Raw genomic sequence first — 23,029 nt, 5'->3', positions numbered from 1 at the left:
TTCAAACTGCACAATGGAGAGGCAGATATCAGCTACTCGGTCGTCTCTGGACCAGAACGGCATGCCAACATTTAAACAAAAGATCCGATTATAACAGTCAGAAAGAGGGTGCGCTGAATACCCACCCAGTCGGTCACAAGGGAGGTGGTAATTCGGTTAAATCTGTTTTTAAAACCAAACAAGTGTTGGAATTTGATGCTTATTGGGCAGAATGAACTACTCTTAAATGGCTGGATGCTTGCAAATAGGCTCATAAACACAATATGACAACATTTGTGACAACATTCAATTATTTTCTTTGTACAAGGGTAAAGCTTTATTGACAGATGCATCCATCTGATTGTCAGTGTTTGTGTTTGTTTAGAGAGGCTGTAATTGTACTCATAAGCTCATAGTGCTACACTGCTGCTTGAAATTGAAGGAATAGTTCACCCAAAAATGAAAATTCTTTCATCATTCTGCAAAACACAAAAGAAGATATTTTGGAGAATGTTGCTAACCAAACAACAACTTTCACTGTATGGACACAAACCACGAGACATTTCTCAAAATATCTTCTTTTGTGTTTAACAGAAAAAACAGTCATAGAAAGGGTTTGCTCCATATGAGGGTGAATAAATGATGCCAGAATTTGTATTTTTGTGTGAACTATCCTTTTAACACTTCATGCAGAAGATGCTTTTATTCAAAGGAACTTCAGGGTTCTGTTCAGGGTATAGATTTTTTATGAGTATGTGGGTTTGACCTTGGTGTTGCTTATGGCATCTAGCATCAATTGGGAACTCAATTTACATTTAAATTAGCTATTGACATTCATTTCCATAGCTGGGCCGAATGGGCTGTTATACCAAATAAAAACTGACCATCTGAATCGGATCATTGTAAATATTGAGGTTTCTCTTACGTTGACATTCATAGCAAAAAGTACAAACTCTCTCTCTCTCTCTCTCTCTGAGGCAGGCAGACTGGCACGTTAAGTGGCATGTGCAGTGCGTCTGAGTGGGTACTGCCATTCCACACCCCTGATCCCCAAAAACGCCTCCTGGCCCACCGTTTATTTTTCATTGGCTCAAATCGACACATCATAGCGTGTGACAACACAACAAATCCCTGTGCCCCAGCAGAGCCAGGCTCAGAGCTGTAATCCAAAACATTATAAAGAAAAGGTCACCCCTTTGGTTAAGGGTCTTTTCGCATCACCGTCTTCAGTGTAGTGATGTTAACAGAAGATCTAAGGGTGGTGTGGATGATGTCGACTGCCTGGGGTTCTCACCAATAGCTGTGCTTTCATTTGACATGTAATTATTATCAAATGAAGCGTTGGCCTCCTGTCTGCGCTGCATGTGGGCCGATGTGATAGCATCTCACTGCTGTGAAGACAAAGGCATCGTCTTAACTACCGCCTTGGTTCAGACTTCAACTTTCCTACTCCTCTAATCTCACCGTTCTCTCCGTGTGTTGTTCTTTTGTAAATATGAACAGAATCACGTGCTGTTGATACAAGCAGGCTGCAGTTGCCGTTCTCTCCAAGATTAGAAAGTGCATCAAATAGATAGTTTTGAGCATGTTTCTTAATATACACATCTGTTTGATCGGTTTTTTGTAATATGCTGCATTTTTAGCAGAGGAGGTTTCCTAGGCAACGTGCTACCATAGCGACGGCACAGGCTGCATCCTTCGAGGGTTTGTTATACAAGTGTAAGGCAGCGGGTGGGCCTAAACCGCATATTTGGGTGGCTACATGCAAGCTAACACCATGCTCAGTATCTTGATGTATCAAGAGAGGAAGCTGTCACAACAAAGCTCAATGAATAATATGTCCCTTACATAAACAATATTATGGCATTAACATTATGTACATTAAAACACATTATAATGCATTCAAAAATATGTTTAATTAAAATTTCCATTTCATTGATAATATATAATATAGTATCACATGATTTGTTACTGTATTGTAAGTGTTATATAATGTCCTGTTATCAATTAGTTGTTGTACAGTAAAGTCATCATGCGATAACAGTGAACAATTACATTCCCAACACACAAACTGATCAAATGTATAATCTCTAATGCGTAAGTCGATTTGGATAAAAGCATCTGTCAAATCAGAAATGTGGTATCTAGCTAGAAACACTATATCAGTGAAATTTCTGCTGTAAAACAATGCATCAGCAATGAGATATAGGCAAAAGCCTATGCAGATAGAAATGACATTATAGTAACTGTAACTGCATCTCATATCCCGAGAGGAAGTATTACTTCAGCACATTGTTGTGGAAAACAATGGAAGCAGATACTTATTAAGACACATTATCAGAATCTTTGCTTAAAGGGTTAGTTTACCCAAATACAGAAGTTGTGTCATCTGTAACGTTGTGTTTAATAGACAAACAGAAAATCCATGTGTCCTTTTCATTACTGATTTGAAAAGGAATCACAGATGTCGTTGTCAGAGTGACACAGATTGGCAGATGTTTAAGATCTAAAGCTTTTATAATCTTCACACTGTTTTGTTGGGACACACTCTGTACTAGGAAGTCAGTAGGGGATATATTTACATTTACGCATTTGACATGCTTATGTACTGTACAGTGCATTCAAGCTATACATTTTCATCAGTATGTGTATTCTAGGCAGTTTAAAGCTGCCTTAAAGTGATAGTTCGCCCAAAAATACAAATTCTGTCATCATTTACTCACCCTCTTGAACGTTCTTCAAAATATCTTCTTCTGTGTTCTGCAGAAGAAAGAACGTCGTAAAGGTTTGAAATGACAAGAGGGTGAGTAAGCGATGATGAGAGAATTTTCTTTTTTGGGTGAACTATCACTTTAAGTGTTAAAATGAAATCACATGGAATGTACGTTTGATTCAACTTACCTAAAATGAAGTTGAAATTGACTAAACTAGATTTTTTTCAAGTTATATAGCATGCAACTAGATTTTTAAAGTCAGTTATTTTTTTAAATTTTAAACAAACCTAGCTTATAAATCACACTAAGTAATGTTTTTTAAGCGGAAGTTTTATGCAAGGGTTAGTGGAGAGAATATACTGTATATTCCTCTGTAGAGTCTCCATAGAACACGTAAACCCAATATGTGTGTGTACTGTAGTATGCATTACATAAATCAAAATTATGCACAAAACTAAAATTTTTGTGCAGTAAATAATAAAAAGCTTTCTCTCTTTGAGTTGCAAAATATCCTCAAGGATCACACAGTATGCAGGTTTTAGTAAAGATTGAAATGACCTATTCGCTACAAGATGATTCTCAGACGCTGCGCCGTCATGACTTGTTACTACAAATCTAGGATATTAACTTTGACTGCCAGTGCTCACACAACACTCAGAGTCACTGCCAGAGTGTCTCAGCATCACATAAAATCGTATTCTGAATTGCTACGTTTAGATCCACTTTAAATGTATTATCCAGCACATTTCTTTTGACAGCATTCACTGCTAAGGTAGTCCATAGTTAACATGTGCTTTAGAGTAGATTTCCTGTGAAGAGCTAAATATATGTTTGCACGACATTAGACTTTTATTGCAGAGAAACACATTGCCACCCATTTACTATTTACTGTTTTGACAACAAATGGCTGCTTTGGCAATGTCAACGTGTGAAAAGTGTCTCCACCTGCTGGTGAACAGACTGCACACAATTTATTGGGTTTTGAGGTACAGCAGGTTTGCGATTTTCATTTAGTACCATACATATTTCATGTTTGTATATAAACATAAAGAGTACCACAGAATCACTGACTGTCTTTGTAATATTAGATAGTGTACAATACACACATTGTGTGACTTTCTCGATGTGTTTTTAAACAGCACAGCAGCGTAAAAACAAACAAAGGCAATTTTATCCCAGTTTGGCAATTACGATTTACACTAATACACTAGCAGTTATCAGTGTAGAGCATTATTGACAGTACTGTAAAATAAATAGAGAGTTTTAAAATGGACGAGAATGGATGACATCCCAAATATCTCCCACACTTAATACTGTAATGTCACTAAAGTTGCACACATTTGATGACACAGACGATATAAAAAAAACATCTCTCCAGACTTGTCGAACATTACAGTCATATATCCCTTACTTGAATTTGCATTAGGTTAGAATGACCTTAACAAGGCTATGGCTCTTAAACACCTCCGCACCACAGGATTAGAGAGAAAATGTATTCTGTATATTTTGGATTTTTAGCTCAAACAAGTTTGTCTCTCATTGTGAAGTGTTTTCAACTGACACCTGGAAATGTACTGTATATCGTATACAGTAAAAAAAGTTCATAGAGAATACAAAGTGGACATATTTTCAGAAAACACCCTGCACACCGAGACAAGATTATGTCATTGTTTTCCTTCATTTTATTATATTTTTTTACTGTTCTATGTTTAGAAATCAGTGTGATGCATGTGGGCATTCAGATTATTGTAAAACAGCTCTTTTTTTTGTATACTCTTAAATTTAAGAATATGCTTCACTTCCACTTTGAAACAGAATGGTATCCAATAGACTTATGATTTAGAGTTTTGTTTTCTGTTTTCACGATTGGCAGTTATGATTACATTGCACACAATAAATATTTTATCAATACGTTTTTGATTTTCCGTGTTTTGAAAGTCAACGCTACATAATGCTTGAATATTTGCACGCCTCACTTTTTGATCACTCACTGCCAAAGAGGCGATTCTGAAAGACACTTTACTAACAACACGATATCAAATCACAACTGGATGTATACACAACTCACAACATTTGTCATTAGAAAGCTCATAAAAAGACCAGCGTTGTGTCAAACGAATGCGTAAAATTCTATTTAGCGTCCCTAAGCAGGTCCACCCGTATTTTGGCTTGTCTGCGTTTAAAAAAAGTGAGGATGGCTCTTTGATATCCTCTTTCCAAATTCCTCTTCATTTCCCGTTTTTTGGACATTCTGTCTGTTTTCATTTCATTGCACTGACCCTTTGAAGGCCTTGTCCTTCATTTTACATTTTAGCTGCGCTCTTCTGCTACCCATAATGCAGTCTGACAGGCATCAGGAACAGTCGGTAGAGGTTGAGCTCCAGGGGAAAGGCTGGGCAGTCGAGGGCCCATCTCTGCGTTCCAGGCTTGGGCTCAGGCACCTAAGAGCCCTCCTTTACCTCTGGGCTCTCTGTAGGAGTGGAGGGTTCCTCTGCAGTTGGGGACTGAGCATCACCTGGACCGTCTGAAAGCAGACAGAGACAGAAGAAAATTAAGAGAGACTACGGAAATTCATGTCCCAGATAAATATGACTCATTTTTAATAAATCCCTATTATTTCAGTTTTCTTCATGTTTTAAGTAAGTGTTACTTCACCTGTGAGGGACAGCTCGGCCAGTTTCAGGGGCAGGTCTGGTGGGACTCCAACAGGAGAGCCCAGGATGTCAGGCAGTGCGTTGCGACGGCCAGAGCGGCCCGATGAGGCGAAATCCAGCACCGGCTCCACTTCTGTCATCTCTAAAGAAAAGAGAGCGATGTCAATGTATCAATATAACGCTCAAAACATTTGATCACATTCAATGTCTTTTCTGACCACTAGGTGGAAGTGGCTTCCCAGAAATTGCCTCTTGCCCACAGGAGGAAACACCTCATTATATAAGCATGCATTTTTATGCTTGACCCATCTCCATGGTTCCACTGCGGCCCGAGGCTTGTCTTTGACAAACACAAATAGGCCAATCTACCAAAACTTCCGAATGGGCCCGCATTCTCTCTCTCGGTCAGTAAGCGGTTGCCGTGGCAACAAGAGATCCCTATATTGCATAGCAACAGGTAATCTTTTCTGACAAAGAGTGTTGAGATGCACTTTTGCTCTGTTTTCCTTTTAGACAGCTGTTGCAAAACACAAGTGAGCTATTTTTCCCGACACGAGTCCCATCTCTGCGTGTGTGTATGAGCATTAACATGCATGCGAATTTGAGTGGGCATAAGCACATGCTCATGTTTCCGTGTGTGAATCACAATGTCTGCGCACATGAACAGACTTAGCATGACATATGTCTGCACATAAATATATACAGTATAAACATTCAAATGAGTGACTTATTGGACCCCTGCAGCATCGCTTTATGGGAAGCATCACATCATGATAAAATCAAGGCCAGCTCAAATGGTTTTCAATATCTGGTCTGTATTCTCAAACGGTCAAAACGACTTCCAAAAACCAAAGTACATAAATCATTGACACCCAAGGTCATAGCAAACAGGAACTGAAATGGCTCAAAATTGCAGTCTTTATTGCAGTGATTCAATGGAACATTTTATTCACCCCCTCCGTACATTTGGTTATACTGTAGCTAGCAATAAGACAGCATATTTTATATGATTTTAATGACTTTATGATAACAGACATAAATTACACATTTTATATTTTGACGGTGTGACTGGAGTTTTTATTGCACTTTAAATGCAGTATGATTCCAGTAGTGATGCTTGGAAAGGCAGTGAGGGGTGTGCTATTATTTGAATATGTGAATGCATTGTAGACCATTAAGCACCAAAAAAATCTAATACTTTTACATTGAAAGAGGGACTTGAGCCACATCTGTGGACCTGGGATTGGCATTTTTTGGCCATAGACCAACCACCCAGCAACGCCCTAACAACCATTCTGAATACAACAGTCTGCATCATTGCTGAGTTTTTATTAAAAAAAGTTTTGTGCTTGCACAAAAATATCTCTGCACCTCTCTACCACCCTTAAACTTGCAGTTTATATTTAATGGGCAGGAGCAGGAATCATTTGATAAGTACAGCTTAGCAATTAAAAAGGGTTATTTAAAGCTCTCCCAGCCAGTGATCTCATCGCTGATAAACACTACACACCACCACAGCACAGCTACACAAACCAAAGATTCTCGCTCATTCTCTCTTCTGACAAGATGTCTGGCTAGGTCTAGCTCTTTTAGGTTTATAATCCATATTGTATGAAGCGTTGGCAGCATTGGAGTGGATCTGCTGCACCCCAAGCCACGCTTTGTTATTTTTCATTATTTATTTAAACCTCCTTCAAACTTTGCTTACATTTTCCTTAAATACAGTAGACTCTGTATGCCATGCAGATTACAGAACAACACCTTTGAATTTAAACAACTTGCAAATGTCTTTGTCAAGATCTGTTGGTACTGTAAACATGGGACTGTACTGTAACTGGAGGAGACTATTTAAGCTTTATTATTAAAGATTATTCAAGACAAGCATTGTGAACTTGGTTTTGTCATATTAAAGAGTTAACTAGAGCAATTCATGATGTGAAGTGAACAAATGTACATGAACATGATCAACTCTGATGGCCAGTTTATTCATGTTTAGTCACTTTATCTCTAATAAACTGAGTTTGGTTGTATAGGGCGTTCAATCGTGGAACTGCACACAACCCTGAAAAGAAAATAATGGTTTAGCTTAAACAAAATTATACCATGTGTACCTTTGGGTCTTGTTTCCCACACATGGAGCTAAATAAAGGCTTAGACACAATGTGCATTTGAAAAACAAGATCTAGCCTGCTCTACAATACATGTGGCGTAGATTACGGTATGCCCTTTGACTTGTTTTTCGACATTAGACTCACGTGATTGGTCACATAATGACAGGAGGCCCACAGCAACAACCTTCACATTGACAGCTTCATTAAAACATGGTGTGCCCACAGTATTAATAATACAATCTTTCTTATTTGTATTGCAATATGTGTATATAGATTTGTGATGGTCTTATATACACACTGTGCACGAAATATCAAGCTGTCCATCACTGTTAGTGTCGGTCCGAGAAAGGTCTAACGAGAGCGTTGCATAAGATCTGAGAGATGGGACAGATTCTGTGTGACAGGCTACATAAACAAGCCAAGGCCGCATTTGCCAAGCACTCCGACTGGACAACTACGGCCACAGTTTGGATTTGGCCTCAAACTGTCTCTCAGATGTTATACAACGGTACTGAGCTTTTTTATTTTCATATTTTAGATTCGGTCCTACACTTAAAATAGCTCAACCTGAACAAAGTAAGCACGTGACTCAAAGCAAAGTTGGTGCATATGATGTGTAATGTTAAAGCTGTGTGCAAGTTGCGATGACAGCAGCACAAGCCCACGGGTGTACATGTAAAAACGCTTATTTTACTCACACATCCCCTGCATTTCTGCTCTATTCTTAACATATATCGCAATTCACATTCTTGCTGTGAATAATCCCAGCAGCCTGTGTGTTATTGTTTTATTGTATTGCTTAAATCTATATCTGACATCAATCCCATATTTATATCGTATGTTTTTCACTTCAAATGTTCGTTCAAGAAAAAGGCGTTAAAACCTGTCAGTGCTTTAACACGAATGTTACAACGTGTCAGATGATGAATGAAAGATTAACATCGTTCAGTCCTCTGTAGCACAAGGAAGAAACGACAACTTACCAGCGGGTTAGAGAGATATCCACGGTCCTGATTTACGCAGATTGTATCACGATACGGATAAACTACTGCACCTTTTTACGGGAGGCAGTGTGTTTTGAAAGCACCTGCCCCAGTCCTGAGGCTTGACACCATCTCGGCTCCCGTTGACGACCGTGATTTCAGCGGAATAACTGACAGGCGCACAGAGGACGATACCAATAAAGATTCGTAGGGGAGAGGGCTCAATGAAGGGAGACAGAATAGTCTAAATCGTTAGAATTGAGTTAACACAACGTTTACATTTCGATTTGAAAAATGTATTGGATATAATGTTGAGGTAAATATAAGTAGATGTAATATGTAGATTCAACAAGTCCAAGAGGAGGTTTCGAGGAGGTTTTGGGCCCCTCTTGCAGACACGCACTCTACCGCAATAAAATATATTTAATTAATCGACTTACTGCACCAGACACAACACTCACATTAACAGAAAAGCCATAATAAACGATCTACAGTAAACTCCAGTTATTAAAAAAGTCAATACAATTTGCCGGGAAATGCCTACAGCAATAATGCACAAATAGGTTAATTGTGTTTACAATACCTGACGTAGTTCATCAATGGTTTACTGACTGATCTAATTCCGCAATATCTTTTAGAGCTGTTATCTGTTAAAATCTGTTATAACATTAATTAATTTAATTTATATTGTAAAGTAAATTAATATTTATTGTTTTAATTTATATAGGTATGTGACGTTTCGTGCATTACTACGTTCATACATGTATTGAAATAAAGGATTGCAGTCGTATTACATTCAGACTGCACTGACCAACTTCATACATTGAAGCATAGGAACTTTGATACAAACAACAATAACCTTTCATTTTGATCTAGGAAGTATAATAATAAAATAAAAGTCAGACCTTTATTATGAAACATCATAAGTTGCATTTAACAGCAGATAGCTTCAAACGTCTGAAGCAGTTAGAGGAAGTCACGGAAAAAGACTGAAAGCTTCCACCGCATCAGGCCAATATTTTCACGGTTTGGGATCATTTATATTTTTATAGGAGATGGGGGCCTGTATGGCGTTGTGCTCTATTGCGAGCTGTGTAAGTGATAACAGTTATATTAATTATTGACATATTGTTTAAGCTTACTAAATTGCCAAAGAAAATGTGACAACATACAAAACTGCGTAACGTTACATACGTAATTAACTACATTGAATTGTTTTACATGAATCAGAGAGTTATATGATTCACGTTCATATAATGTATAAACCGAAGTTTATTCCAACGAGATATTCACGGATATAAATTACACGGAAGTGTTCATATTAGCATTGGGATACAGTTTTACTACAACGGAACAAGGCGATGTTCTTGTCAATTGACGCATTGAAATGATACAGCAATTATGGCTATATATTTTACATATTTGAATGATGTATGAAGCAGTTCGTGTTCATTTATATCATTTTATAAAATGACTGATGTCCTCATAATCCGTCAGGTTATACGGGTTTACGTAACTACTAAATGAGTTTGGTTTCGTGTAAGTTAGTGAAGTGGCTCCGCCCATTATTTTCTTCAAAGACCGTAAATAATTTATCATACGAATAATAAAAAAGGCTGTATTCTTTTCCCTAAATAGTTTGACTTGAACTGTGGTTATTGTTGTACCACATGATGGTTAGGGTGAGCGTCTTGTGTTTGGATGTTTTTTTTTTTGGAGAACCATTGTCATTTCTACCATATTTTAGTTTTCCTCATCAGTTCATAGTAACTTACATGATACACCCTCCTACACTGCTTTTTGTTGTGATTTGTGTGTCTTTTACACTCACACTTTTTATGCTCTTAATGGGATACTTCACCCAAAAATGAAAATTCTGTCACCTATTGACTCCCATAGTAGGAAAAAACAATGGTAGTCAAAAGTGCCCCAGAACTGTTTGCTGTTCTACATTCTTCAAAATGTCTTCTTTTGTGTTCAACAGAACAAAAACAATGATAAAGTAATTTTTCCTACTATGGGAGTCAATGGGTGTCGAGATATGTTCGGTTATAAGCATTCTTCCAAATATCTTTCTCTGTGTTTATCAGAACTAAGAAATGTATACAGATTTGGAACAACTCAAAAGTGAGTAAATGATGACAGAATTTTTGGGTGAAATATCACTTTAAAGTGGGCGTAGTTGAACAACAACTCCCATAATGAATAACAACATTTCAATCATTTATAAGCACTGCAGTTAACTGTAGATTTATGGAAGTCAAAGTCTTAAGCAGTGATTTTCTAGAATTTAATTTAAATCTGTGCCATGGAGAATATACTCCAAGGTTGTAAGTCAAATGTTCAGTTATTGCATAAAATATTTTACACTTGCATGCATTTTCCATGCATTTCACTCATATTACTCTCACATCATCTGTGTTCGGTCAAAATAAAAAAATAGCCTATATTACGGTATTGCATGTTTTTGATAAAGCTTAGCTCACTCTTCATTCCATGTACTTTATGGATGTTTAACATATTTTGTACACAGTTGGAGGCTGCAACTGCATCGATTGTTTTTATAATGTTTAATTCCTCTATTCTGTCTTTTTTTATTCCTTCTGTTTTACAGGCCTCATGTTTGTGTGGCTCCGCTCCATGTCTGCTGTGTGGCTGCTGTCCCTCTTCCAACAACTCCACTGTCACTCGGCTGGTCTTCTCTTTCTTCCTCCTGCTGGGAACACTGGTGTCTGTAATAATGATCTTACCTGGCATGGAGACACAGCTTAGCAAGGTTGGGCCCACTCTGAACCATCATTCAATACTGTAATGTGTGAATGATCTTAATTTTTAACATTTTCGCCCTTTAGATTCCTGGCTTTTGTCAAGGAGGAACCACGATACCAGGAATAGAGAACCATGTTAACTGCGATGTCATTGTGGGATACAAATCAGTCTACCGCATGTGCTTTGCTATGGCTTGCTTCTTTTTCCTGTTCTCTGCTATTATGATCCGCGTACGGAGCAGCAAAGACCCTCGTGCTGCCGTTCAGAACGGGTAAGTCATTAAGTAATATATACGTACATTTAAAGGGATACTTGGCCCAAAAATGAAACATCTGTCATCGTTTACTCGCCTTCGAGTTGCTCCAAATGTGTATACATTTCTTTGTTCGGATGAAGACAGAGAAAGAAATTTGGAATAATGCTTATAACCAACCGGATCTCGACACCCATTGACTACCATAGTAGGAAAAAAACAATGGTAGTCAAAAGTGCCCCAGAACTGTTTGCTGTCCTACATTCTTCAAAATGTCTTCTTTTGTGTTCAACAGAACAAAAAAAATGATAAAGTAATTTTTTCCTACTATGGGAGTCAATGGGTGTCGAGATCTGTTTGGTTATAAGCATTATTATAATCCAAATATCTTTCTCTTTGTTCATCAGAACAAAGAAATGTATGCACAATTGGTCCAACACGAAGGTGAGTAAATGATGACAGAATTTTCATTTTTGGGTCAAGTATCACTTTAAGATCTACAGAATTAACATGAATTGACCAGGGGTTTTTTGTCAACAGGTTTTGGTTCTTCAAGTTTCTGATCCTTGTTGGTATCACAGTTGGAGCCTTTTTCATCCCAGATGGAACATTTCATAATGGTACATCATATATAGATCAAAACCACTTAAGGATACATTTGTACAGCAGTTTTGAACTAAAACATTAACTGTGATCCACTTCCAGTTTTATGACGCCGTACAATAGTTTTCTAGCTTTCAATTCTGTTGTGGTTTGCTAAGATGTGTTATGCGTTGTGTTTGCCGTCGTTAATGCCAAATGCCATTGTTTGTTGTAGCCTATGTTTTAAATATGAGTATTTTCTATTGATTGTATGGAAAAGAACAACCAGGAACAATTTGTTGAACATGTTTTCATTATTACTAAAAATATTAAGTCATACGGTTTTGGAACGAGATGAGAGTAGTATAGTCATAAAATAATAATTTTAGTGTGAACTGTCCCTTTAACCTTTCTTTTCAATGGTACATAATAGACAATAGTGTATATTTGCATAAGGAGATGCACAATGAGAACATGACAATGACATTAAGCTCCAAATGTAGCAATAGTCATGATGATGTTATTTCCAGAAGCCATTATACAAATTCGGGGCTAAATTTCATGGAATGCAAGAAATGCACAGGGAAGAACTCAATTACACCTTAATGACTGTTTTGAATGTTATGAGATGCATGGGGAAAGACCTTATTGTTTCTTCATAGTATATTACATTAGCAATGAAAACTTGTTGTTACTGCCTTGTCGGAATTCTCATGGCATGAGAGTTAAAGATGCAGAACATTGTGTTTAGACAAAACAAGACCATGATGTTTTTATATTTCGTTTAGTATTAATATTCTTCTTAAGAGAAGAACGGTTAAACTAAATGTGGTATTAAATACATGTTTATATTTATATAGGATCTACAAAAAAAATCTACAAAACCTTTTGACAGATTTGAGTCATAAAGTAACTTGGTTACATACAGTGCTTTGAATGTTTATCATTTTAATCTTTATTGGTTACTTGTCACTTTTTTTATCAGAAGTGACTTAAAAGTCATTAAAATTCATTATTTGAATCGCTTAAAATATTATGGGTTACTTCACGCAAAATGATAAATTGTTCCAGATCCAGAGAAAGGTATTCATTTCTGATTGGATAATTATAAAAATCTATGACATGATATGAAACCGTTTTGATTTAATGTTGCTGCTCACTAGTGCCATTCACATCATATGCTGATCTTTTTCTTTACAGTTTGGTTCTACTTTGGTATTGTGGGCTCCTTCATTTTCATCCTGATCCAGCTCATCCTCCTGATTGACTTTGCCCACTCCTGGAACGAAGTGTGGGTGAGGAATGCCGAGGAGGGCAACACAAAGTGTTGGTTCTCAGGTACGATGAGGGCAGTTGCATATCCTGTTCACCGCAATAGCCTTTAAAAGGGGTGTGTCTCAGTCCAGCCATTTCAAAGGAAGAATCACGAGACTATTACCTATGCTTACAGGTCTGTTGTTCTTCACGATCCTACATTACGCCCTGGCGTTTACTGCTATCGTGCTGTTTTATCTGTACTACACGAAACCCGACAACTGCACCGAACACAAGTTCTTCATCAGCTTCAACCTTATTCTCTGCGTCATCGTATCTGTGGTTTCTATTCTGCCCAAAGTGCAGGTAAGTCTGGTAAACCACTGCCCTGATCGAGGGTTATGCCAACCTCAGAGATGACTGAAATGGAGGCAGTCATGATGAATATAGAGCACTTTTGCAGAAATCGACGTTCTGCCCGATGTCTTCCTGTTTGGGGACATATGTTCCATTACAAGTGTCGTTCACAAACTTATTTTCTTGCCTTAAATCGGAAGTGAATGCATTAGGACATGTTGGGCACTGATAATTTGCTCTCAAAAGGAAAACAAGCAAGCATATTGATTTTGCTCTAGCGGTTAGCACCTTGAATCCCACCATCTCGCTCTCGCCAATAATTTCCTGTTTCACGTTTACTGTCAGTATAGAGGAGATCCGCTTCCTAAAAAATTGGTTTGAAAGTGTATTGATTTTAAACATCACATTAGGATGTCCTTTCACACAGGAAGCAGCAAACAGGAACTGACAAAACAGACTTGAACGCCAATTTATAATGTACATAATAAAACAACCTCACTCTTGTATTGAAGGGCACCTGTTCTTCCTTTCTGCATTAGTCTTCAGATTTTGTCCATATTTTCTGCATATCAACTGAATATTGATATTTTCATTGTGCTTTCCATTCAAAAACTAGACTCATACAGTAGATTTATATGCATTCCTAGACTAGAAACTAAATCTGATGTGTGCTTTTCCAAAAATGTGTTTATGTTGTATACGCTTTTTGTTGTTGTGTGTTTGCAGGATGCTGCACCTCAGTCTGGTCTGCTTCAGTCGTCTATTATTACTCTGTACACTATGTACGTCACCTGGTCTGCCATGACTAACAATCCTAGTAAGTAAAAAAATCTCTTACAATATTTACTGACTTCTGTCTCTTATCATTTCATGAGCTTTCATTTTGCCCCAATTTAGGTTGATGTGATTGTTGGTGAGTTTTGTGGTATGCAACCCCCAGTGCTCAATCTTGTCGTCTCCTGTATAAAACCAGACTAGCTACTAGAATCTGGTTTACCCAAAATCTTTGTTATGGTCCAAAAATATGATAAGATGAGCACTAGATATTTGTTGGATATTAGTAGAAATATATATATATAAGTAGTTTTGACGTGACGTTATGTACTGATATGTGGGCTGTTTTATTTCATAACACATGTTCGTAAGCTTCACTTCACTCTGTAACTTTTTGTCTGACCCTACCTGTAGATCGAGAATGTAACCCCAGTCTACTCAGCCTGGTGTCCAATGTTAGCACAGCCGGGGCCACGCCCACAAGCTCCCCAGGGACAGTGCAGTGGTGGGATGCTCAAGGCATTGTGGGATTGGTCATCTTCCTATTTTGCACATTTTATGCAAGGTACATGAAGCCATTCTAGAGTTACAGTATGCACTAAATGTGATCATTCTCAACTGTTGATCATTTTGTAGGCATGTATATGTGATGGCTTCTTCGTCTGCTGATTTTACACAATTTTTTTTTTTTCACTGTGTATTTGCCTACTAGTATGTTGACATCCTACTCTTTAGACGTACTGCATTTTGCATACTTGCAAAGTCTTCAGACTAAAGGGAATCTGTGTGTCTGAGGCCTATATAGTTCTGAATGACTGTTTTTGTTTGTCTAGCATCCGTTCATCCAGCAACGCTCAGGTGAACAGGCTGATGCAGACAGAGGAAGGGAAGGGCTCTGAGGGGTGTGAGGAGGTGGGTGAGGATGGCGTGCGGCGTGCCGTGGACAACGAGGAAGACGCCGTCACATACAGCTACTCCTTTTTCCACTTCCACCTTTTCCTGGCCTCTCTCTACATCATGATGACGCTCACTAACTGGTACAAGTAAGTGATCATTCTTATGCTTTTGGGTTTTGGAGTGATGTTTAATATTCAGACAAATGAAGCTTTTCCTTTTTTAAAGGTAGATTGAAATGCATTGGATGATGCTGGTTTAATTTCAGAATGCAGAGACAACCTTTTTTCAGACAGGCACAAACCTTTTGGTTTTTGAAGGCGTATTTAACTTAAATTTGTTTTGTTTTTGTGCACTATAATAATATTGTGTGTAACATAAATGTTAGGGCGTATTCACATTTAGCCCGGTTGCTCTCAACCATGCCCGAGAGCGATTGTCCCAGTTGCGCTGTGTATCAGTTTTTACAGTGACTGCTGAATCTCAGGGAGGAATTTAAACAGTCGCATAATTTCCGTCATGTTTTCAGTTCAGCGCTCCGGCGCGATTTGCTTTCAAACTGCCCCCTTCCGGGACACCGCCCCAAAATGTTTAAACAAGATTTTTCCATTCTGGGTTTAATAGATTACCTTTATACACTGGCTCAAGTCTAAATCTTATTTCTTCTGTTCTCTCCTCTCATCCACCTTCAGACCTGACACCAGCACTCAGGCCATGCAAAGCACCATGCCTGCAGTGTGGGTGAAGATCTGCTCCAGCTGGCTAGGTCTGGCCGTCTACATGTGGACCCTTGTGGCTCCTCTCATCTTCCCTGATCGAGAATTCAGCTAAGCTGGCGTGGCTGACACTCTCTCACCCATTCATAACTGTCTGTGTTGAGTATATTACAAAACTCCAAAAACTACGGAACTAAACTAAGGAAAGCAATTCAATATCAAAAGTGATTTAACTAACCTCAAGATAAAATCTTAAAAATTTCCTTTACGTATATGAGATGTTCGTTTTACTCTTGGTTATTAAGATTGAAGGGCTAATAGGTTTAAAACTGCATGGAAAACAACAAGTGTATATACCGTGGTAAGTATTTTAATCCAAAAATAAATCCTGAACTGTTGTTCTGTAAATTGCACACTTTAGATTATCGGACACCTTCTTGCGCATGTTCGTAAAGTGGTAGTTCACCCAAAAATTCATCATTTACTCGCCCTCATGTCATTTCATACCTGTGTAAATTACTTTGTTTTGATGAACACAGAGAAAGATATTTGGAAGAATGTTAGCCATTTTCAATTCTGTGACATCATTGACTACCATAGTAGGAAAAATGAAATGGTAGTCAAAGGTGCCCCAGAACTGTTTGTGTTCCTAAATTCTTCAAAATATCTCAACAGAACAACAAAATATACAATATTCTTTTTCTACTATAGTAGTGGATGATGTCACAGAACTGAAAATTGCTAACATTCTTACAAATATCTTTCTTGGTGTTTAACAGAACAAAGAACTTTATATAGGTTTGAAACAACCTGAGGGTAAGTAATTGATGACAGAATTTTTATTTTTGGGTGAACTATCTCTTTAAGTACAATCCCTTCTGTGTATGAATAATGTTCACATCGCTGATCTCTGTACATGCGTGCTGTGTCCTCTTTCCTATCTCTTAATGTAGTGTGACTCCGGCTGACTCCACATCATGCATAAATGGGGTAAATGAATGAAATAGGTTAGATCAATATGTAGCTACTGTGCTGTCGATACAGATTAATTTATCCCCATGTGGCTCTTAAGAGTTTGCTTTTATATATATAAAGTCAATATTGCTTGTTTAATTTTGATTACTTTAAAGTGACGTCACTGCTTTTATGTTTAAAAGGGGTAAGATTCTCGAACCCGAAGCCACACATTTCAATGCAAGTACACTTAATAACTGCCCGACAGACCATCAACTTAGTGGTCATAGCCACGAAAACGAATATGCATGTTACTGCTGCTAGAAACCTACACTACCTGAAGAGGAAATGCTTTATATAGCATTTCAACATCAGGGTCTTCTTCAATATTCTGTATAATACTCTATCGTAGATTACAGTTCTATTACATTTCACTGCGATTGCACACTTTGTTCTGAAGCAGTGTCAGAGGTGGTGAGGGGCTTGAGCAGGGGGCTTTTTTTGCTCCGAGCCCTCCGTAGAGCCCCATAGAGCTTGTGCATGCGGAAGATAAGCCCAAAACGACACACCCGACACACTGAAAACGAGTTCACCACACAGCACTTTTGGTTCACACGGAGTCTCTTACTGCCATGAACACACAGATTGTGCTTTAATATTGATCACGTATCCAAAATAATACAATGAATATGGTGCTGTCAGTCCATCAGAGGCAGATGTTTACCTGTTGTGCTTGTCGTTCAGCAGAAATGTGTGCGTACAAAACGTGTGGCTGGAAAAACGTTCTTTATAGAATTATTACACATAGATTTATAGTTTAGGGCTGGAGAGTATGTGGATCATTGATGTGTTTAATTGGTAGATGTCCTTTCTGAATTAATCGCGTTAATCTTTCCATTTGTGATGACTTTCAGTAGTTTCTTTTTCCTTTTATTTCTGTTTTATAACCCAGAATTTATTTTCCTTGTAAGCACATGCTGGAGTGAAATGTTGTTCAGTTTTGTGGACCTGATTTTCAAAGTGTCAAAGAAACGTTTCTGAACGTTTACATTTTTGAATATTGCTGAAAACCTGTTCAATTTTGAAAACATGAAGTTGACACTATATAGGTATTGTAGATGTTTTCACACTTTTCACACCGTAACAGTTTTACACAAGCATGACAAGTCATTTGTAATCTATTATTAGAAGCAACACGATTGTTCATCCTGTGTAAAATTCTTCATGTGCCTTTCTTTGAGAGCTTGTCTTATGAAAAGTAACCAGGTTTATTCAGACCTGTGAAAAAGTGCCTTTGCTGTTTTGTAACGATTCATTTTCTTCATACCATTGACATTGCCTACAGTATGTGTAAGTAATATTTCAGCGATCTGGTGTTTGATCTGTGCTTATGCTGTGTATATTTCAATAAACTTGTATAGTGAGATTTGGGTATTTGGCATTGAGTCTTTACAAAGCACCTGTATTGATCTGACAAGCCTGTTGTGCACGTGATTATTGGAATTTGTCAGATCAATGATTGTTGTTTGCTTGATGTTCTTAACTACTGCTCAAGGTTGAACCTTGTATTTTTAGTCAATTAAATCTAAACTATAATGAGACAAAAGAATGATGTTGGACTATTTTGCCATCCGCCCAGCAGGTGGAACTAACGAGCTACTGATTTTATCTCTATTCATTGCTTTGCATTGATGACCATCACTGCTTATGTAGCCTTTAAGTATTTGATAAAACCCCCAGTTATGCAATTTCATATCAGCGGTTATCATGGTTTAAAAAGTCTATGCCATCAATTACTGACTTCATTTATTGACTGACTTCTTGAGATATTGTTTATGCCCCACCAACACAACTTGATTCTTTCTTGTGGTTTACATTTACATTTAGTCATTTAGCGGATGCTTTTATCTAAAGCGACTTGTGGTTGTCACTCCCCAAACTGGCCCCGCTGACCACAAACCCCTCTTCTACTTACAAACAATTATCACACTTGCCAGAGCAAACTAAGAAAAGAGACTTGGAAAGAGTTGCTTTAAAAGTGTTCTGTAAGTCCCTCTCAACGCTGGAGATGTTTGGAGTGGACGGTTGACAAGGAAGGTATTGCACATTAAGTGCTTTTGGGCCTTCAAATCAAACCCCTCTCCTCAGATGTGCGGTTTATCAGTTGGCAGCTTGGCTAAGCCTATAATGCTTGCTTATGCAATGGTGTTTTGCTAATAGTGTTGATATGTTTTTGCACGCTCGTGTAACATTACTCGAGGAGAGCTGAGGTCTGTATCTGTAGGGAAGGGTTCTACAATTCTCATGATGTACCTTTGTGGTTTTCGTTTACGGCCAGGCGGGTGTATTACAAACCAATGAGTTTGCATAAAGAGGACAGACGTGCTATGGGATGTTACGTGAGGGTGTATGATTTAAATATAGAATCATGTACTGTGAAACATTAATCACAGTTACCTATTGATATTTAATGCACTTTCTAGTAAGGCTGTGTGTGTATGTAGCTAATTCTAATCGACTGTAGACTTCCACTTCGGTCTGGTTTTTGCAAACAATAAAATGTGCAATTCGCTCATTCACATTACAGAAGTCCAAATCGTTCTGAATACCACTTCATGTTGAATTTAAAGAGGATGCATGAATTTAAAAAGTCTTCGTAAAAGCACCTATCAATGGCTGTATTTGAACGACGTTAGCATCTAATGAAGAGAGACGGTAATTATTGCTGATTAATAAAGGCAGAAAGCTAATGTGTGCTTGCAGAGATAAAGCTTCCCAATTAGTGTTGAGATATTGACTGAATGCACCGCAGGACATTACTCTTGATCCACATAACTGCTGTGGCACAGAGCTCTGTCTTCAGCTACTGGATGGTGCAGTTGTTGATTCTGGCTCATGTCGCAGAGTTGAATATTTCACATTTGTCTGTGTCCTCATTTTTAATCAGGTCTGTCTCATAGCTGATGCCAGGAACCTTTGGATTCTTCTTGTTAGAGTTTGGCATCTTGGGACTCTGCCTATGTGGAACAGAGGTTCCTAAAACTATGAACTCAGTGCCAACCCAGAACCGCAAGACAGCAAGGCTGGAGGGCAGAGGACAATAGATGACTTTCTTTTCAAACGGGCCTTTTTGCAAGTTTTGCAAACTTTTGCAAGTTTTTCACCTTCTGTTGCACTTGTGTATATGGTTGAGTGACAATAAAGGGATTTGATTTGCAGCTGTCCAGTGCTGGAAGATTCTTTCTGTAGAAAACAGAACATGGTATTAGGTTTATTTCAGTACATTTAAAGGGATATTTCATACATTCACACATTTATTCATTTGGCAGACGCTTTCATGCAAAGCGACTTACAAGTAGGAGAGCATATAAACATTTTGTCAACACGCTAAACAGTACCCAAAAAATGAAAATTCTGTCATAATTTCCTCATTCTTTTGTCATTTTAAACCTGACTGACTGACTTTCTTCTGCAGAACACAAAAGCTATTTTGAAGAATGTCGGGAACCGAACAACCATTGACGCATTGGTTTTGTATCCGTACAATAGAAGTGAATGGGTACCGCCATTGTTTGGTTACCAACATTCTTCAAAATATGTTATTTCGTGTTCTGCAAAAGAAAGAAACGCATACAGGTTTGAAATGACAAGAAGGTAAGTAAAATGATTACAGAATATTCATTTTTGGATTTTCATTCGTGGATTTCGCATGCATTGTTTTAAAGAATATTTTCAAGAGTTTTTCAGCACTTTTTAGAAGGAGATTTGGGAGATCGGTAATCCAGCTAAACATCAGCTCGTCCAGTCTACGAGAACAGTTTCTCTCAAGTGTTCTCAATGTATCTTTTCCAATCTTACACTTCATCTAAAAGCTTGGTTTATTCTCTCACATCCACATTATTCTTATTGCAGTATGAGACACTTTGGAAGAAGCATTAAAGAAAAATAACTCTCCTCATCAATTCATATAAACTATTTACTCCTGTCTGGAAACTCTCCCTCTCCCCTGGCAGGCTCGCCTAACAATGAACAAGGGAGAGACGTGCATCAACAAAATGATCTCACTCTCCCAGCGCCGGCACACACACACTGACTCAGCAGGGCTGCAGAATGTTCTGTTTCTGCAGGCTTTGTCCCCGAGTTCCTAAAGCCACACTGGTACAGTCAGTGTATCTCCAGGGAACCCTTTAACCCGATGAAGAAATCACAATAGCGATACTTAGCTCGCTGTCGATGGAAGTGATGCGCAGTCATGCATTGCAACTGTGACAGTTTTGCTGAACAATTTTTGCATCGGGGCCCTTAATTCATCACAGAAATGGAGATTCAAGTGTTCTGTACTTCAACACCGATCTTTCAACCATTAGTAACTGTCATCAAGTTTTCATAGGCTAGAAACTTGTTTGTGCTGAGCAGCATTTTATTGATTTCAGACAATTTACGGCTGAATAACTAAAGGTGCTGTGGCTTTTTTGTGAAACAATGTCAAAATTTGTTGTTGTATTCCGTGTCTTAGGTGGATTGCTAACAGATGCTCTAAGGACTGCAAAGTAGACTGCGCTAGATGTGGACCACTGATTTAAAAGACTGTACACTTAAAAACAAATCTGTAAAAACAGGGCACAATATACTGTATTAATATGAAGGAATTTAACGTATTCATTTTTTACAGTGGTTTTACCTGCACAGCAAAATCGCTGGTGTTAATAAAGGTCAAATTAACACTCACAGTGTATATACAGTATTATCCACACTTTGAGAGTGTGGATTATATATACACTGTGAGTGTTAATTTGACATTTTTTAACACTGGTGGTTTTACTGTTTGTATTTTACATTTTGCACTGCATTAAATTACATTTTAGCATTAACAGAAATGTCTGTAAAATAAAGGGAAAATGTACTGGTATTTTCTTCACAGTGTATGTATATTACCATTTTCCGCCATACAGATACTGTACAAGTTTGGGGACACTTTATATTGTTTCCACATTTCAGAATAATAATAAACTCATTAAAATGTATTATTGATTTTACTCATTTATGAATTTATTATTAACTCATTCTATATTATTGTATATTATTTTTATTTTTTTTATCATCTGTGTTCTGTCCTGTTGCTGTCTTTCTGTTGCACTGTGCTTCTGTCACTATAACAAATTCCTCGTACGTGGAAACATACTTGGCCAATAAAGCTCATTCTATTCTCATTCTAAAACTATGAAGTAACATAAATATAACTAACACAGCAAAATCACCAGTGTTAAAAAAGGTCAAATGAACTCTCACAGTGTGTATATAATCCACACTTTGAGAGTTTGAGAGTGTGGATCATATATACACTGTGAGTGTTAATTTGACATTTTAACACTGGCGATTTTACTGTGTACACTTTAAAAACCCTGGGTTATTTTCAACCCAGTGTTGGGTCAAAAGGGGACAAACCCAACTGTTGGGTTTTAAATTAACGTATGCTGGGTTGTTTTAACCCAAAACATTTTTTGTGTCAAAAATGAACATTTTAAATTAATTTAACCCAAAGGTTGGGTTTGTCCCGTCGTGATACCAATTTTTTTATACCATTGACATGTATGGGAATTACATTGTAACAAAAAAACGAAACTACTACACTTCAGCATCTTTTGGGTTTGCGATGCAAAAAGGTACTCTTTGAGGTTGTCTATGCTATATATTGTATACACTCTAAAAATGCTGGGTTATTTTCAACCCAGAGTTGGGTCAAAATGGACAAACCCAGCCACTGGGTTAGATTAATCCAGAAAATGTTTATATTTGATCTAACAATGGGTTAAAACAACCAAGCACAGGACCCAGTGGCTGGATTTTCTCTTTTTGACTCATTGCGTATTTTTTAGAGTGTGTAACTGTTTTTTATATCAAGAGAAAAGGATCATTTGGATGGAACGGCACTGAAATAACTGAATGAGGCTGTCAGATTGTGTAATTGCATTGTAAGTGTAAAACCCAAACACATTGGATTACGCTGCAGCATGGAGCAAACAAAATTGAGTTTC

The 23,029-nt window shown here is 37.8% G+C and overlaps 1 protein-coding gene across 1 annotated transcript; it reads left to right on the top strand.

Annotated features, from left to right (window-relative positions):
* The first annotated feature begins 9,391 nt into the window (after positions 1-9,391).
* serinc2l (serine incorporator 2, like) lies at positions 9,392-18,420 on the top strand. The gene is made up of 10 exons (XM_057340530.1): positions 9,392-9,535; positions 11,056-11,217; positions 11,294-11,481; positions 12,004-12,083; positions 13,246-13,383; positions 13,496-13,665; positions 14,383-14,473; positions 14,845-14,995; positions 15,264-15,473; positions 16,017-18,420. The coding sequence occupies exons 1-10, from the start codon at positions 9,497-9,499 to the stop codon at positions 16,153-16,155; spliced, it is 1,368 nt and encodes a 455-aa protein (XP_057196513.1). The 5' UTR covers positions 9,392-9,496; the 3' UTR covers positions 16,156-18,420.
* Positions 18,421-23,029: the final 4,609 nt, after the last annotated feature.

This window comes from Triplophysa rosa, linkage group LG8 (genome assembly GCF_024868665.1).
Source record: "Triplophysa rosa linkage group LG8, Trosa_1v2, whole genome shotgun sequence".
NCBI lineage: Eukaryota > Metazoa > Chordata > Actinopteri > Cypriniformes > Nemacheilidae > Triplophysa > Triplophysa rosa.
This window is presented reverse-complemented; position numbering and strand designations above follow the sequence as displayed.

What these genes read in the sequence shown, in the direction of transcription:
- serinc2l (XM_057340530.1), top strand. Translation starts at nt 9,497, where the DNA reads ATGGGGGCCTGTATGGCGTTGTGCTCTATTGCGAGCTGT. An exon ending in TGGAGACACAGCTTAGCAAG is followed by an intron (nt 11,218 to 11,293) that starts GTTGGGCCCACT and finishes TTCGCCCTTTAG; the next exon opens with ATTCCTGGCTTTTGTCAAGG. An exon ending in CACAAAGTGTTGGTTCTCAG is followed by an intron (nt 13,384 to 13,495) that starts GTACGATGAGGG and finishes CTATGCTTACAG; the next exon opens with GTCTGTTGTTCTTCACGATC.